Source organism: Zonotrichia leucophrys, chromosome Z (assembly GCF_028769735.1).
Source record: "Zonotrichia leucophrys gambelii isolate GWCS_2022_RI chromosome Z, RI_Zleu_2.0, whole genome shotgun sequence".
Taxonomy (NCBI): Eukaryota; Metazoa; Chordata; class Aves; order Passeriformes; family Passerellidae; genus Zonotrichia; species Zonotrichia leucophrys.
In genome coordinates, this window is record NC_088200.1 from 2060857 (window position 1) to 2079569 (window position 18713).

General features: G+C 42.8%; 1 protein-coding gene across 1 annotated transcript in view; it reads left to right on the forward strand.

Moving 5' to 3' along the window:
• SKOR2 (SKI family transcriptional corepressor 2) overlaps positions 1-18122 on the forward strand; it is a 23436-nt gene extending 5314 nt beyond the window's left edge. Inside the window, exons 4-7 of the mRNA XM_064736284.1 lie at positions 5341-5406; positions 5798-5896; positions 9802-9869; positions 18060-18122. Of these exons, the coding sequence (XP_064592354.1) occupies positions 5341-5406; positions 5798-5896; positions 9802-9869; positions 18060-18122 (296 nt within the window). The remainder of the gene's footprint in view (positions 1-5340; positions 5407-5797; positions 5897-9801; positions 9870-18059) is intronic.
• Positions 18123-18713: the final 591 nt, after the last annotated feature.

The window sequence follows — 18713 nt, forward strand, 5'->3', positions numbered from 1 at the left end:
GATCCACAGCAGAGCTCTTTCCAAGGCTGAAATAGAAATGGGCTTGAGCATCCCACAGCCACTCATCCTGCACAGCCAGAAAACTGCCAGTGAAAATACCCCTTCCTTCCCTGCCAGCCAGGGCTTGGAAAGAGCTCGAAATTGTTCAAAATCCCACGGCAGTTTTGAGAGGTAACTGTGACTAACTTATGTAACTGGTCCATTTTCCTTGGGTTTGCTACCCCGAGCCTCCTTCTTCGGTGGGAGTTGAAGGGTAGGAGAACATTGCAAGGCTGTGTGTTCCTTAAAGAGGAGTTCTGCAAGCTGCTCCTCAACCAGTCTAATTATTAATCGGTTTTCATTAGAAAGGGGAGCCTTAAAAATGGGTGTTAATAAACAACAATTCAAATCTTGCTGCAATTTCCCCTATTTTATTTTCCGATCTCTGCTTTGCCAGGCAGTTTCAGAAAAGATCAGGCTGGAAATGGTGAGCCAAGTTTCCTTTATTTACTCTTAAATGTATTTTCAGGTCAACTCTGCAAATACTGCAATTGCTGTAGATTTAAAATACTTTATAGAGGGTTGAAAACAGCTCAGCTTTTACTGTGCAGCAGACTGGATGGCTGTGTACTCTTAACTGGGAAAAGTTGAAAGTACTGCATCCAGAATTTAACTTACTTTAAATTTTATTAGGGTCATATTTGAAAAAAAACCCAAAAAAGTTAAAAGTTGGCAAGATGAGGTTTCAGATGTGGGATCCAGAACTGCGTATTAATACTTAAGATTGTGTATAAATACTTGGATCTGCGTGATAGACAAATCTGCAGACGGACTGTAGGACTGCATCCTTATTTCTCTTATTTCTCTCATTTCTCATCTGTTAAGATTAAGTACCTCCTGAAATCTCTTTTAATTATTAAAAAAGTTTAATCATTGTTGAATATCTTTATTTATTGCAATTTTCTTAATGTTAGGTGTGTTTTGCTCATTTTTAAAGCCTCATCTTCTGGAATCTGGTGAGCATATTACCGTCCACTTAAAACACATCAAGAATTTGAAATTTTCTACCTTTTGTGCTTCTAAAATAAAATTATGGAATAGTTCTCAGATGTATGAATAAGGTTCAGACCAAAAGCCAACAGATTCCTAATCTTTTTTAAAAATTTCAGTATCTTATGTTGGTAATGCCTAGGTTTGTGAGTATTTAGTTTGAAATCCTGAAACTCCTTTTCCTCTCTATCTGTTAGTACTTCAATGCGGATGTTTTTTAATCAGATGTTCGTGTTTTAAACTTTAAATGGATGTTACAAATGAGAATTTATCTGGGCATAAAAAAGAACTTGTTTGTTTTAAATTTAAATCACTTTTGGGGGCAAATTGCCATTTGAAACTCCAGATTTTTTAAGACATTTATCAGTCCTGGTGCGCAAAAACACTTAAAAAAATGCTTATTGAGTTTCCTAAAGTAGGCATATTTTGCCAAGTCCTGAATACCCTATTGATTATTCCCCCCTAAAAGTGGCATGAATATGCAGGATGCATTAATATTTTCAGTAAGTTTAGAATCTCTTCAGGACATACGCAAGAGCTCTGCATGTCTTAGAGTCTTTAATTTCAGATGCAGAGGGAGCCTCTGGAGCGCTGGAAGTCTGCTGGTTCACATCTGCCTACATTTTAAAAAATGGATATAAATGTATTTATCTCTATATATTTATATCCAGAAGACAGCAGCAACTTTTTGCTGTGGTCTTTGTGTCTGCAGACGGCGCTTCTCTCCAGCTGAAGATATTACTGGGTGTTTAAGCTGTGATGGACCTGAAGTGCTGTGGGCTTCACAGTATCAGGGGTGAGATGCAGAGCATTTGGCAGATGTGGTGGGCTCTGCAAAGCACAGTGCTTGTCCAGGAATAGCACGGATGAAGTGGACACAGAGAAGGAGGAGATGGTTTTACATAACATGGTCTGAAACCGCAGGTGTGGTCAGAGTTGTGGAGAGCACAAGCTAGGGACCAGTTGCAGGGCATAGATCTGGGAGAATGGAATTATATTCCCAGACCATCCATGCTCTGTGCGGGACAAATCAGCTCTTTGAGGTAGCTGAGTTGTCTGGGACTGTGTGGAATTTTTTTAGCTGCTTTCCAGAAAGCGTCCTTAGAGCTTCCCGGGGAAGGATTGCAGGAGGTGGCAGAGCGTGAAGGGGTAACCTGGCTATGTCTGGCTTGTTTGGTTTTTGGTTGGTTTTTTTTTTTTTTTACAGTGAGGGCAAAGTGAATTTCTTTTGAGGAGAATAGGTTCAGAAATGTTAAAAATCCAGACGTTAAAAATTAAAGTCTTAAGCTGCTCGGGTGGATGTAGAGCTATAAAATGGCGGCACCGCAGGAGCTGAGGTGGTGCCAGTATCCAACCCTGAGGCCTCTGTTTCTCACAGCACCAATTTTTGAGCAATTTTGAGGTGTCCTTCATGGGTGGGTGTTCACACTTCAGGTTAAGAAAGCTGTTTGTACCTTTACTCCAGAAAAACAATGTCTATGCTCGTGGGGAAGAGCAGAGGCACCCAAAGCTTTCGCCAAGGCCTTTTAAGTGGCCTGCAAATATTTCACCCTCTTTCCCCTCATCCAAGAGGCACAGTTTGATTTTCCTGAACAAACTGAAATAGCCTTTCCTAAAGGAAATCTCCATGTCCATACAGAGGGGTGGCACAGCTTTCAGTCCTGCTGCTCTAAATGGTGTAAGTTTGTGTGCGGACAAGGCCCAGGAGAGTTATGGTAGAGCTATTAGTAGGGGAAGTGATTTTTTCTTAGACTGATTAAAATTCTTTGGGCTTTCTATTTGTTTGTTTTTAAACACCTATTTAGCTTTTAATTAACATTTAAGAGAAGGGAAGCTGGTTAAATATTCAATACCTCCTCCCTTTCAATTAAGGTAGAACAGTACACAACGCGTGATGAGGCCTCTGGGAAGTATGGAAAAATGGAGAAGAGCAGGCTCCTGATTATAATTTTCAGGGGGACAGGAAAGGTGAAACCCATCTGATTATTACTGCTGTTAACAATAATAATGTTGAGATTTATTTTTTTTTAACATCAGAAAGCAGTTTAGAAATGCAATTATTCTTTAAAACCGTATATCCTGTCTTTGGCCTTTAAATATCTCCGTTTTTCCACTCCCATTCTTTACTTATTTCAGGTGCAAGCATGGAGGGTTTTCTAACAGGCCTTTTTCAGTAGCTTAGTAGGGAGGCTGCAGATGCTGGGGAAGTTGTTCTTCATGCTACATGCCCTTATCTTCATTTTGATGCAGTTCTTTCTGTGCCAGCGAGTCAGCAGCTTCAAACCCTGCAGCCCTGGGAGCTCAACCAAGCAAGGGATTATTGTCACCATACTCCAGTCTCTTCCCCTTTCCCTTCCTTCTCCTTGAAAAATCCAGTTGCGTTCTGTCTGCGAGCTGGTTGTCCCTCAAAATTGCATATAAAGCACACAGAAAAGGGTACCTCAATGGAAAAAAATGGGTTTGGAATATGCTAGTATTTGCAATTCAGCAAATTCACCCTTCCTAAACTTAAATTTCTCCCTTTTGATTTTGTGTACCCTAATTTATCTGACAAAATATTTTGTTTTGATGGCCATCCAGTTTAAAAAAGGATCATGCTGGCTAAAAGAATCCCTCAACAAACCCATTTTACATTGTGGAAACCCCTGAAACCACTGCCCAAAAGGTGATATATTTTTAAGCCTGCTGTATCTTCTACTGTGGTGAGACAACTCACCTGTGTTTTCACCAAATATCCCACAAAAATGATTTTTTTTGTTTAAATCACCACGTTACATAAATGAGCTTTTAAAATGGAATTGCTGGCACCAGATACCAGTTGTGTAAATGTTTTTTCCTGAATGAGTGGTTGCTTTTTGGCTTTTTTTAAGGATTGAAGAGAGTGGAGATGCTAAAATGCAGAGCTATTGGATAGGTTTCATATGCTATAACTTCAAGGTTTACTGGATATAGGATTGCATCGATTTTTAAAAACAGAAAAAAATGTTTTGCAAAAAGATTTCTGACTGCATCTATTGCAAGACATTCCAGTTCAGCTTTAAAATTAGCCTATTGTGATGACACAATAATTTTTAAAGTAACTGTTGTATGATGTCCAATGACCTATTCAGTGCTATGGATTTTTATTTTGAAAAAAAGCAAAACCAAACGAAACATCAAAACCCAAGGTATTTTCCCCATGAATCTCTCTTCTAACTACATAAGCATATATTTATATATATGTCTCTTGTGATTACTTATCAGTCAAGTTAATAATGTGTATTTACTGGCTGGACTAAAACAAGAATTAATCCAATTAGTTCAATAATTGGTTATTTACCAAAAATTTTCTTAATTATTGAGAGTCCATTTCTACTTAAGCTGTAAATAACATAAATTCTCCCATCAATTTCAGCTTAAGTAGTATTTTATTATTTTTAGAAAAGTTTTTCATACTTTTATAGAAGCTATTCATAGAAATCACAGGATAAAATTTGCAATTGCAGAGGATAGTGAAAGTAACACCTTTTGTCAGAAGTTTCAGCTCCAAGTCAAACTGTCATTCAGGTGAACTTCACAACTTGTGATTTTTTAATTTTTTTAAATTTAATTCAATTTGTAGACAAAAAAAAAAAGGCTGAAGGAAGTAGCATGCATGTGTCTGGAAATAGCAAAATTCTGTTACATGGAAAATTCTGTGCTGTAATATGATTAAAAGTTGATGTGAGCAACCTAAGACAATTGAGTCCCTCAATTGGCTGACCTGGGAGCTGTATCCTTTATATGCAAATACCACTAATGTCAATTTTATCTCAGCTGGATGTAAATTATATCCAGTTGCAGCACACCCATGCCATGGAGCACTGGAAGGTGATAAAGCTGGAGAGCTGATGAAGGCAAAAAGGCATTTTTCCTGTGGATTTTGGAACAGGGTCCTGCCCAGATGGAGAGCATGGGCTTCCCGTTGAGAGAAGAGATGAGACTGTAGAGAAAGATCTTCCCTTTTTCTCTGCCTGCTCCCAGTTGTTCTCTGATAAGAGTATCTTCAAGAGAGGGGTTAGGGGGAAAGGAGGAATCAGCTCAGCAAGAAGAATATCAAGGAGACATCAGCTATTGCCTGCAAGAGGCCATGAACTAGGGAAAATATGAATTCACAAATATTTGTGCTATGCACCCAGAAATTTGTAGATAAACCTCGATCTTACCCTTTCTTTATATTTTTGCCCCTTTTTTTCTTCTCCAGATTCTCTGAAGAGGATGCATAGTAAGGACGGCTCTGACAAAAAGCGCCATCAGTAAATCAATAACTTTTTTTCTTTCTTTTTTTTTAAGGAGAACACACACAAGAAACCAATTCACCTCATTCTCTGAAGAAGGATGTGGAAAATATGGGGAAAGGTAAAATAAATAAGGGCCTCTTACATTATAAAACTGCTCTTTGTTTTAATAGAATATGAGGATAATAGGGGGCACTTTTGTTCTGCGCCATATTTTAAGCTTGTCAAGTAACATATGAATAATATATGGACCTTTGGGTGGATATAATTGAGATTAATGCATATATATCAATCAATACATGACACTGTAATATAATACTTTAAAATAATATATTACATTGATTTATATTCATGGCTTTCTGCACAAAATCTATGGTAGGTCTATGCAACACTTTTTTTCTTTTTTTTAATAAGTGCTAAAATATTTTGTCTTAGAGTAATGAATTGCTCTGCAACTGTTCTTTCAAGAATTATTTATACAGATTATCAAAACCACTTTTTCTCTTTGTTAGAGGAACTCCAGAAGGTTCTGTTTGAGCAGATCGACCTGCGGAGGAGGCTGGAACAGGAATTCCAGGTGTTGAAAGGAAACGCGTCTTTCCCAGTCTTCAGTAAGACACAAAATCTGTGGTTTTGGTGTTGTGCGTGTTTGTGGTTGGTTGCTGCCAGGCTGATAAAATGAGACAGGCTCTCAGTTGTGCTGCCAGGATCTCGGGCTTGGTTCTGCTGAGTCCAGGTTGGGCAGGGCTTGGAGCAAGCTGGGATGGTGGAAGGTGTCCCCAGGGTTGGAATGAAGTGATTTTTAAGGTCCCTTTCAACCCCGGCTGTGGCTTTGCAGCTGTCCAAGCCGGTCTTTTGTAGGGAAAACACAAAGCTGGATGTTTGTTCTGGTGTGCATCCTACTAGTTTTGATAGCATTGATTACAGTGAGTGCACAGAAACACATCTGGGTCCTCATGGGGTACGGTGAGGTTGGTGTCTCAGCCAAGACCCCTCAGGGGCTTCTGAAGACAAGATACTTAATCCTTGTTTTCAGGAGGTTTCTAGTACTCATTTTCGGGAGGTTCCAGCTGATACTGGAGAATTGATCTGGCCTTTTAAGGAGCAGAAATTCCTGCTCGGATTTTTCCTATTGGGAAAGGCCATTTGAGATGGCCGTTCCACCACGGCTTCTGAGCAGGGTGCTGCTGCCCAGGGCGATGGAATGTACATGGCACATCTCAAATAAAACAAAATGGGCACTGAGCAGGGTTTTTCTGAAGCTGGCAGAAGGCTGGGCTGATTGTGCAGAGATGTGGAAAAAGACCCCTTGGCTGGGATCTCTCGAACGACACTGGAGCAACGGCGGAAACATTCTTCCAGGAGAAATCCCACCTAGATCAGGATGATCCCACAGAAAAAGAGGGAACACAGACAGCATTTTCCTATTGTTCAAAGAAAATATGTTTGTCCCCTTTCTGTAGCATCAGATAGGTATGTTTAGGGAAGCAAGGAAGTATGAGGAATCTGGGAATGACTCCATCTTTGGCCTGAATATTGAAATATGTAGACAGCGCCATAAGTAAAGAAGAGTTACTTGACATGATACAGATATTAATGAAAGGAGCATAACCTCATCCTTCAGAATAAATCCAGTCATTACTTGGGTTTGGGAGTGAGGTAATTTTCACATAATTCGTGGGGATCAAAACGCTGCTGTGTGGTATTGGCGAAATGGCATCTTGGACTTTTGCCATTCAAGTCTCTTATTTATCCTTTTGTTCTTCTACAGTAAAATTAATGCTCTGTCTTTGCCATGTAAATAAACACTGCAATTAAACCACATGAAATACAATTCAAATAAAAGAAAAGAACAAGTACGGCCAACCAAGGAAGTGGTGACTGCTGTATGCTGGCTTGAAAAATATGTGGTTTCAATGTACCATAAAGTAGTGGTCAATTTTCTTCAGGATTAAAATAGAAAACAGATAATGTGCTATAAACCAAACCTACAAGTGACCGTAAAGCCTATTTACAGATTTAGATTTACCAAAAAAACCCACCCCTCCTCCACGTGTAATAAAACAAGAAAAAAAGAAAAAAATTACTTTTGTAAAGCAAATCTGTGTAAATCCATGTTGAGGGTGTTTTGTCCTCTGTTGCATTGTGTGTTCTAGCATAAGAGAAGGGGCTGTTCTAGGCTCTTGCTGTTGGGCTGTTGCTTTAGGTTGGGTATTAGAATGGTATTGGTGTCTTGGGCAGGGAGAAGCCAGGCAGAGGAGTTTTTGGAGATCCAACTAAAGGAAAGTTGAGGTAAAATTTAAATTGTATTGAAAACTCATCCCTGTTTCAGCTGGGAGGCAGCATGAGAGATATGGAAGCAATGCTATTCTCTCTGGAAAATGTCAGGTTGCCTGCAGTGAGGTCTAGAGTCACCTCTTTGGCGTCTTCCACCGGGAACTGAGCACATTTGGGGTGCTCTACCTTCACAGCATCAAGCCACTGCTCACAACAGGGCTGTGCAGTAAATGGTGCTTGGTTTCAGAGTTCTCCTCTCATTTAAATCACTGCTAAATGAGAACTGAGCTTATTTGCAAGCTCCCTAAGCAGTGCTATGCTGCAGTCTTCTCTGTGGCCTCTTGAACCTGCTTGAAACACGGACTGTGAAAATTTACAAAACAGCAAGACCTTGTATTTTTCACGTTGCTGTTGGGCTTGAAAGCTGCAGGTGAAATTTTCTTTTGCCTTTAAGATCTCTCAATGCAGAGATCACTCAAATTAAAAAAAAAAAAAATTAAAAAGAAATCAGATCACATGTAGAAAGTCAAAGTATTTGCTGTCCTGATAAAGATGCAAGCATCTCTGCATGGTGACAGTGAGCTCTCCTGGAGCCCTGCTCTGGTTTGTGCCCTCCGTGTCGGCTGCTCCGCGTTCTGTCCGTCTGCATTTTAAACAATGCGGCAATAAAACGGTGGAGATGCAGCCTGGGTACTTAAAGTATTTAATTTTGTGTTAAGAAAGCTATTTAAATATTCATATCTTTTCTCCTGGGTACTGCTTATGGCTTTGTCTGCCAGCGCTTGGACTCGGATAAATGCCGCCGAAAAAAAACGCTGTCCCTACCATTAACACCCCATTTCCACTGTGAGCTTGGGCATTTGCTGTGCAGGGCTGAGCAAGATCCCTGAGCTGTTTGTTTGGAGAGGTGATGAGCCCGTGAAGAGGCAGCTGGGAGGAAAGCATTGAGGGGAAAAAGGAAAATTTCTCCTTAAAGCCAACTCAGAGTGGAGCTGGAGGACCTCAGTTGCAATTATCACTGCAACTTTAGCGACCAGGACAGGAGGCAGTTACCTTTTCATAATTTTGTGGGGGGCTAGGGAAAGAGGAATTTATTTTTGTTGGCTTATTTTTCTGATCAAGTCGGAGTAGAGGGAATAGGCTTAACAGTTCTGTGGGAATTTATTGGAAATCTGAAGAACTTCACTGAGATAACACCACCATGTCTGTTTCAATGTGGTTGTGCTGCACTCCTGAGGGCTTCAGTTTGCCAAAATTTCCTGCTCTTTCACTGTTTCATTGCTCTTTCCCTGCCTCCTTTTCTTTTAAACAACAACTTCAGTTCATCATTTAGAGGGGACAGAGTTCTTTTTTGAGAGGAGGACAGAGCTCTGCCCCCTTGTTACTTCTTCCAGGACAGGCTCCTTACTTGAATCAAAATGATAGTGGCTCTGATGGGTTTTCTTTCCTCTTCCATTTAACAGCCCATCCTTTCACCCTGACCTCCATCAGGCAGCTCTTGGAGTCCCCTGTTTCTTGTCAACAGTTTTGTTTATATTCCTCTTTTTCCCACCCACCAACAGGAGTGTTAAGGAGCACAAGAGCATCAGTTAGTCTTCTAACAAATGAAGTTTTGTCCGAATTCGTTGTTTAGGAGGAAAATCAGAGAAGGGGAATCTACTGGAGCAGGAAGGCCAGCCTGTGCTGTAACCCAGCTGCCCGGGATCTCTCTTTCAAAGACTTTCTCCCTTCCAAATTCCACATCACCCTTTATGGAGCTTCAGTTTTGTTCAAAGCCGTCAGCACGATGCTACAAACCACAAATCAAACCCCGCATCCTTGAACGCTTTCTCCTCTCACAAGCTGGACATCGCTGCTGGTGTCAACAGATTTATGCCAAAGCAAAGAAGAGCAGTTCCTGCTCTCCTCTTCAGGGCCTGAAAAAGTTTGACTAATGACTGCAGAGCCTTGCCCGTGCAGGAAAATAGCTGGGGATAAATGCTAGCAACACAAAGTTATCATTCTACATTTTCTGCTGGGCGAAGTAGTGAAATCTAACTTTTCCAGATTTTTTTCTGGTGTCAGTGGTGTCTCCTATTAGACACATATTTATTAGGCGTGTGTTTTAATTGAGTGAAGGAATTTTGTAGTGCTTTGTGATGGCTCAGTAGTGACTGGGCTTGATTTTTAGCTTAGCTGGGTGTCAATACTGCCGTGCGGTCTCTGTTTCAATTATTGTACTTTTTATCCTCTCATACAGACAATTTTCAAGATCAGATGAAGCGGGAGCTGGCGTACAGAGAAGAAATGGTGCAGCAGCTACAAATTGTAAGTTTACTTTCTCTGATAAAAATGTCCTTGGCTGCTGCTTTGTGTTTTTTAAGCTTACACCTCAAATTTTTCCAATGTGAGCCATGTAGATGCATCATTACCAAGCTCCTATTGCCTTACATTTAGCAAGAGGTAAACACGCAGTTCTCAGCTGGTTTGGAGCCTAATTACCTGGAGATTTACTTTCGTACAGGAACCAGATGTGTCTTCAACTAAACTTGTTTCAACTAAACAAAATGTGTCGACTCGACATGGAGAGGTGCTTCTGCAGAGAGGAGGAGTGAATCAGTAAACTTTGAGCAGTTAAATGTTTCTGCCTAGGGAATCTGCTCAATCCCTGCTTCCCACCAGAAAATAAACCTTAGGATGTGTCTTTTTCTCATTTCAGACACTAGAAGAAGTGCTTAACTCAGCAGTAAAGGATCAAGTTGCCAAAACACAGTTCAGTGCAGGCACACGTTACTGTTGGGTCTCTTGCTTGTTATTTTAAAACCAAGAGGGATTTTGCCTGTGTGCTAGTGCAGCTCTGGATCATCACATTCAGCTGTGTTGTTTTGAAAAGTTGACGTTCTTAATCCTGTGCAAGCAAAGGGGCTGGAGCATGGGAAGCTGTTCCACACTCAAATAAATGAATGCTTAGTGTGGTTTCAAGAGCAGTGCATGGTGAGGCTGACAGCTAATGCTTGCTGTGCTGGTGCTTTCTCTGTGATCAGTCTGACATTGCTGAATGAGTTTTGTTTTTGGGGCAATCTTGGAAATATCCCCCTTTCTCTGAATCAGCCCCATGCTCCCCCATTGAAATTCTCCTCCTGCTTGTCACGGGCATTGCCCAGCCTCCTGGTACTGTCATTTTCTAATTGATGGGTTAGGACATAAAAGTAAATTTGAAGGCCAGGATTGTCAGACTGGTGCTGCAATGTTTAGAGGCATTTAGGACTGGCCTTATTTTTAGAGCTGCCGAGCATCCACGCGCCCTGTTCCTGCTGACTGCAGAGATTTCAATGAGACATGGAGGGTGTTTGAAAGAGGCTGTTTGTGGAGGAAACTCGGGTCCAAAATATCTCTGGGTGTTTTTTGCAGCTGGTCTGCACTCTTTTCCTTTAGTGTGCCCATTGTTACTGTGTCCCCCTTTGTGTCCTGACGACAGGCAGGAAGTTTTACTTGAGACGTGAATTTTATTGTCACAGAAAATACTAATTAGGATGCCATCCTGAAAAGCACTTCCTCTGCTGCTTTGGGCTTGAGGCAGGTGACCAGCTGAATTTCCTGCTGCAAAGAACTTCTAAGCACAAAGTTTGTGGGCCCACCCCAGTCCTTATCTCTTGTGTCAGCTGAACTTGGAGCTGGCTAGCTCTGCCTGGCAGGGAGAGAATGGATCACCTCTGCCACTCACCTTGTGGCCCTGTGGTGAAGTTGTGTCTGGAACTGGATATCCCAGACCTCCAGCAAGCCAGCTGTGGTGGTTTTCCTGATTTCCTTGGTCAGGAAAATAAATATGATCAAGTAATTCACACCCTTTTCACTTAATGACTTGTGCTGTGGACAGACTAAGAGTCATTTAATCATTTAACAGAGCTGAATGTACTTACAGAGAATATTTTCAACATTTAATGTGCTGCACCAGCAATTCAGGACTTCTTCCCTCACTACAGATGCCTTAATTTAATTATTACTAATGAAAATGTTGTTGAATCACCAGTAAGTCTTTATGCTTATATTTGTGGGGCAGTTGTGATCAGTGAGACTGATAAAAAGATGTTTGTATGAAAAACTGAGAGACTCCTGCAAATAATGAGTGTGTTTGCCAAAATGGGTGCAGAAATCTTCAGAGATGTCTTGGCTTATAACTGAAATGGAGTCAGCACTTTTGAGATGATAATCCCAGCAGTGGCTTTAATTCATTCATGGGAATGTATCTTGTATGTTTATATCTAGAATTAAGATTAATGAACTGAATGTGGTAATGATAGAACTACTTTGGCCTTCCAGGGTTATTGCATGGATGAATTGGTGCAGAATACACAAAAGCTTTTGATTTTGTGTTTAATTGCTGTTGTTGTTTTGTTTTTAACTGGCACTTTTAGGTGCTTTTTTTTTTGTACCTGAGATGCTGCACTACTACTTTGACAGGGCTTTAACTTAATTTTCTTGTTAACATAGAAGTACAAAGAGAAAAGCAGAAGCGCTTCATACATACTGAAATCATAGTTTTAATTAGACCTTCATAGGTGTATGCTTTTGTAGTACGAAGCTCAAAATTTATTGATGTAACTAGTCACAGAATGGGACTTCATTGCTTTTAAAAATTATTCTACAAAAAAATAGAGATGACTAGAGTCAAGGGGGTTTTTGGCTCTTCTCACTGCTGAAGATATACAACTTAAATTAGTCCTTCCTGAATATCCCTGAAAAGGTTTAACAGCTGTGTGATGTGGCATTTGGGGACATGGATTAGTGTGGACTGGGCAGTGCAAGGAAAATGGTTGGATTTGAATATCTTGGAGAACTTTTCCAACCTAAATGATTCTGTCATCCCCTGATCCCCTGTAACTGTGGGTACCAGTGAGAGGTTTTTCCAGAACGATCATTTCACTCACCCTGAACTGAGCAATCAGACACTAAAATAAATTAACCCAGCGTGTTCGCTATTTCGGAAATATCTGTAATACAAGCCGAACGCGATAACGGGAAAAAAAAATCAACCTATCCTGACTGCATTTGAAAACATCCCAGCACCAGCACCCCCTGCAGATTGCCGTGAAGCTCGTGCCCTGCACTGGCCGTGACGCTTTTTGTCCCGGTTTTTTGGGGAGATTCTTCCCTGTTTTGGGAGCGGTCGGAGGCAGCGCGGCCCGCGGGTGCCCTCTGCCGCCCGCCGGCCGCCACTGCAGCGCTAACTCCGCGCTCAGCTTGAGCCGGGCTTAAATTAAAGCAGGGCTGGATCAGCGGCCCCCGCTGCTCCTGCTGCTCTGCCGGAGCCAGAATTCAAAAATAGCAATATGCCATCGCTTCCTGAAAGCCTGGAGTAAGGCTCAGGTCGCTGGGAAAACGCTGGGAAAAAGCTCTGTTCTTTTACATCTTCACTGGCGGGATTTGGGTTCTTTGCAGGCAGCCTGGCTCAGAGGGCTGCTGGAGCAGCAGGCTGGTGTGTGGCCATTCGTTTTGATGGGAATCACAGAATGAGTAAGGCTGCGAGTGGCCGCTGGAGGTCCCCGAGTCCAAGCTCCCTGCTGGAGAGGAGTCCCGCAGAGCGCATTGCTCAGAACGGATTTCCAGGCAGGTTTTGAGCACCTCCAGTGAGGAAGGCTCCACAGCCTCTCCATGCAGACGGCTCCAGTAAGGAATTTCTTCCTGATGTCCAGGTGGAATTTCAGTTTTCAGAGTTTTCCGAGTGTCTGAAGCAGCTACCAGGAAGTTTTGCAACCTGCATGTGCCAGGATCTTGGCCAAATGCTAGGAAACAACCAATCATCGTATTTAACAAGAAAATGGATCTTAGACTCCCTGAATGCATTTTTCTCTTCCTTATCTGGCAAAGTGCTGCCTCCCAAATTGGCTGAGTACAGGGTGTGTACAAGGGATCATATATAAAATGTGGATTTTGCATGTGGATCCTGTTGTGCCACGGAGGGTTTAAACTGGATATTAGGAAAAAATTCTTCACTGTCAAGCACTGGGGTCAGCTGTTCAGGGCAGAGGTGGTGTCCCCATCCCTGGAGGGGCTTAAAGGCTGTGTGGATGTGGCACTTGGGGACATGGCTCAGTGGTGAGCTGGGCTTTGGTGGCATGGTTGGACTCAGTTATCTTAGAGCTCTTTTTGAACCAAATGATTCTGAGATTCTGAGGGTCATCTGGCTTTTGTTAATGAGTGGTACAGAAAGGGCCAGAGAGGAGGAACTGCTCTGCAGGATGGGGGAAATTCAGACATCACACACGTGGTGCACCCTTAGAAGAGCTCACCTGCCTTTAGAGTTTTTAGTTTCTGTCCAATGAGACCAGAACTCATCTGCTGGGACAGCCCAGCACCGTAACCAAGTACCAAGTCACCTCTGCCCGAGACTCTGCATCTGTCTGATATTGTCCTCTGAGCAACTGTGTTAGTGGAACAGACATTAAAACCATGAACTTTCTGCCAGCTGCCTGCTGAGAGAAAAAGATCAGAAGCAGCACTGCCAGCATTATGATTTTCATCCTTTAAAGTTTTCATTAACCTCTCTCAAACATGGCCACAGGAAAGTAGAATGCCAAGCAGGAAATTTAAGCCTCCTGCAAACTGAGGAGCTTTTCTTAATTTTCTCTCAGAGGTGCCTTACAAGTAGTTTGTGGGTTCTCAGTGCTGACCTGTCCATCAGGGAAAGCTCAGGTGCTGTTCATCACCCATGGTGGTTTAGATCATTGGGTGATGATCAATCCCACTGATTTTACATTGGGGTAAAAGGTGACAGATTTTTGAGCTGTGTTAGAAATGTGAAACAGGCAGGCCTTTGTCTTTCCAGATTAAGTGAAAAATGATGGTTTGGTTTTGTTTGGGATATTTTAATTAGGTTATGCTCCCACGAACTGAATTCTTCCTTACCAGCCTCACTTCAGGCTGATAATAATGTTCAGAGCTCAGAACTGGATCCATCTGGAACTGCTCTGTGTTTTATGAATTTCTGCTCTCAGTGCTCCTTTAAATCAACTCTGTTCTTCAGAGTCAGGCAATAAAATAAATCAGGAACTATCTCTCTGCAAAACCGATTTCCATCTCTGCATCATCTTTCACCCTGATCCTTAGAGATTGACAGAGTGTTTAAAAGAAGGGAGGAAAAAAAAATCCACCATGTGGTTAATGTTGGTAAATCTTCAGAGCCATGAGAGCCTGTCCCTCTGGGTTGCACTGTAATTCAGAAGAGCACCATTCCAATTCCTGGTTTACACTGCTTATGGAAAGCTTTTGTACAACTCATGTATTCATTATCCAAACAAGAAGCACCCACGTTTCTGTGTGGGGAGATCTGGGTTCTCAAAAGCAGGAAATGGGAAACGGCAGTGCTTCAGTGCCATTTGTGATTTCTGTGCTTGGCCTCAAGTGGTGCAGCTCAGATGATTGACCTTGCAGGGAATGCAAACAGTTGTTGAGCAGAATGGCTCTCGGGTTTCTTGAGTGGCATCTTGTGCTGAAGTGCCTGCTCACAGGCACACAGATAATGACAGGTGAAAGAACATTTCTGGAACGCTGTGTCCTGTGTCCTCAAAAGGCTCATCTCTCATTGTGTACAGGAAAGTGAGCTCTTTTCACCAGAATTTTATTTCTTGCTGTCAGGTTTTTGGTTGATTTTCTTTTCGTTTTGCTCTTTTTTTCAAAGACAGGTGAGCAAAACTTGTATCCTGACACCACATGTGGATATGCCTTGGGTGGATAGGATGGAGCTGTGCCTCTTTCTCCAGTAAATTCAAATGTTAAAGAAAAGAATGCCTTGTAGAAATTTAAGCAGAAAGCTTCCTTTCCTTTAGAATCTGCAGAAATTCTCATCAAAAATGGGTGTGGATGTACAGGGAGCCACAAGCCAGCCTCAGCTTCTGCATGAGTGCAAAATATTTTTTCTAGGCAACAGAAGGCAGGGTGATGTAAAATCGTGTACCTCAACAGAGATGGGATGCAGAGGTGAAGCCTCTGAAAGAGGATGGTGAAATTTCTTCGATATCTGAGTGTGTAAACAGGGATCAGACAGGAACTTCAGAAATTACTCCTCAATCCTATCCATTGCCTGTGCTTTGGTTTGAGTCATGGGGCAGGCCCCAGGCTTGCTGAGTGGGCTCCTTCCAGGTGGAATAAATGGAAATGTGCTCCAGGAATGCACAGGGGACTGTGCTCCAGTTCCTAATGGGTACCAGGATTAGACTGGAGTCAGCGTGTAGCAATATTGTCCGTATTACAAATATATATAAATATGTCCGCAGCGTCCATATTGCATTTTGCTTGGAGTTTCTCTTCAGATCTGCTGTCTTTGTGTTTCCTACTAATGTGGACCTGGTCACAAAAACTGGGGTTTTTGCTGCTTAAAACCCAACTAACTGCCTTCACTTTTATTATTTCTGTACACCTTTTTAAAAGGGCCACCTTTATGCCAGGAAGAGCCCTAAATCCTCTTCCACCACAGCATCAGAGTTACTGAATGCTCTGACAACGACAGAAATAGAACATGACATTGTAGATGATTTAACTCATGGAGAAAGCAGTCATTTCCCTGTTGAACATCCACCTCTCCCACTGCCATCAATTGCCAGGAGATCAGGTAAAACAACACGCGTTAGAAAGATGCCAAATATAGCGGAGAAGTGGATTAAGAACAGTTAATTTCTGACAGAATGTACCCCGCTGTATTATCTAGGTCAGTACAGCCTGGGAGATGTCCTACATAATTTGTGGCCATGCAAACCCAAGTTGGCCTTCGTGGGTGGGAGGGAGGCAGGAATCAGCTGGCGAGGCACCACAGGTCCCAGCTGGAACGTGCTGATTCTTTCTGTGCACTTTGCTTGTGGCTCCCTTTTGCATCCAAACCATGGCCAGAGGTGATCAGGGAAGCAGCTTCTCTGCACCCCCTCTCTGCTGCAGCTTGGGAAGGAGTTTTGCAGCCTTTGCAAGCTCCCTGTCCTGAAGGCAGCTGTGCATGGGGACATGGAGGGGACAGCTCTGCTTCTTGGGGAGGGATCCGGCCACAAAATTCCTGATTCCTGTTATCTTCCGTCAGGGGTAGGGATTACAAGAGTAGTCAGACAAAACACTTGGAATCTTGGTCTGTTCTGGTCAGCAGTGATTTGTGCACACACATTTCCCCTTTCCAGGGCAGTGCAGGGGGGAAGCAGCACACCCCTGTGAAAGGTTTCTGCTTTCATTCAGCCACAGACACTGCTGCGTCCTGGTGCTGCTGCTTTCAGCCAGACTGACCTCCTTCCCCAAGACATGAAAGGGTTATGTCTAAACTTCAAAAGCCCCTCTCTCTCCTCTCATCCCAATCCTTCCCTCCTCTTTTTCCTGGTTAAGGTAGGCAGGGATGGATAGGTCTCTCTGTCTTTGCAGGCACGATGCTTTACCCCAGCCCAGAGGCACAATGGCTGGGCACAATTCACACAAACACCCTCATAATGGATGGGCATAGTGTATTTAAAATAATTATGGGCATAATGTGTTTAAAGTCAAAACAGGGGTGTACAGGAACATGTGGGGTCAGTGGATACGGATGTAAATTCACTGCGTGTGGGGCAGGTTGCTTGAACTCTCTGCATTTGCCCATCTGTTCCTTCTGCTGTTTGTGCAGGTTAAGGCCTTGATCCTGACTTCAGGTGACAGAATTGCCATCTTGCAGTGACATATTTGACATTATTTGTGAGCATGTTCTGGAGTGCCTGGCAGCAGAAGCAGGTCAGCTCAGTGTGCAGCAGCACCTAGGAGCGCAGGGACACAGGATTTTTTGATCTCCCAGCCTTAATTCCTCCAGCAGTCCCTCCAAAAGTCATCATCAAAGAATCTGTAGCCAGTTGGATTCCCAGCTATGGGGAAATCTCAGAGCAATTTAGTTTTGTTGCATTCTAAAGGCCCAGCACTGAAGAAGAGCAGCCCTGTAATGTATTCCCTCTGGCCAATGAGCACATCATCCCACTTTGTTTCTAAATATAACAGTGTTCCCTAATATGCCCATGTTCTCTGTTTTTCTTTAATTATTTGTTCCACTTCAGTGGCTTCCCTTCAGATTGGTGCAAGTTGGAGATAACTATTATGAACTTCCTAATTAGGGGGATATAAATACACGAAGTCTCACGCTCCCAACCTGCTGTATTGTGGCTGAGCAGGGATCAGTGTGCATCGCCTGATCTGCCACAGACAGCTGACTTTTTATGATCTCACAGGTGGCTTTATCCTTTGTCAGCCTCTGATACAAACAAAGCATCAGAATGCATCTTTTACACAGATTTTTAAGATTCTATGTGTTGTTTTAATTCTGGTCATTTAAAATTTTATTTCTGCTTCAACCTCCCTGAGGTTTCATAAAGAGTTGAACCTTTGTATTTAAGGTGTTGTTTCCTACAATTCCTCCTCATTTTCAGGAAGGAAAACAAAACCTTTCATTTACAGGGATCTCCAGCTTGGGTGTTTCCTTAGCCAAACCTTGGCTTGAGCAGTGTCTCTGTTTCTGTGTCATTCCAGATTCCCTATGCAGCAAGCTTGATCAGGAAAGAAAAGCTCGGTGCACACCTCAGCAAAAGCTAAAGGTGAGCTTGTGAGAAAGAGACTTCCTTCCACTTGACCTGGCTGCCTGTGCTCCCCTGCAGCCATTGCAGGAATTAAGAGGATCATTCTGTTGTTTGATGTGCCTGGTTCTGGTCCCAAAGCCCTCTCTGTGCTGCAGTCTAAAGCTGATAAATCACATGTGGCACAAATTACAAGGCTTCTCTGGGGTGGGATGCAGTGCTGGGAGCTGACCTATGGGTCCTGCAGTGACAGGACAAAGGCTTCAAACTGGGAGTAGCTTTAAATTAAATCTTAAAGAAGCTTTAAATTAAATATTAGGAAGAAATCCTTCCCTGGGAGGGTGGGCAGGCCCTGGCCCAGGGTGCCCAGAGCAGCTGTGGCTGCCCCTGGATCCCTGGCAGTGCCCAAGGCCAGGCTGGATGGGGCTTGGAGCAGCCTGGGACAGTGGGAGCTGTCCCTGCCCATGGCAGGGGTAAGATGAGGGGATGTTTAAGGTTCTTTTCAACCCAAACCATTCCATGCCTCTAACTGCCTGAGCTTGTGCTTCTCCTGACACTGCAAAGTGTCATCAATGTCAATGTACCTTCAGTGGAAGGAGGGAAATACCTT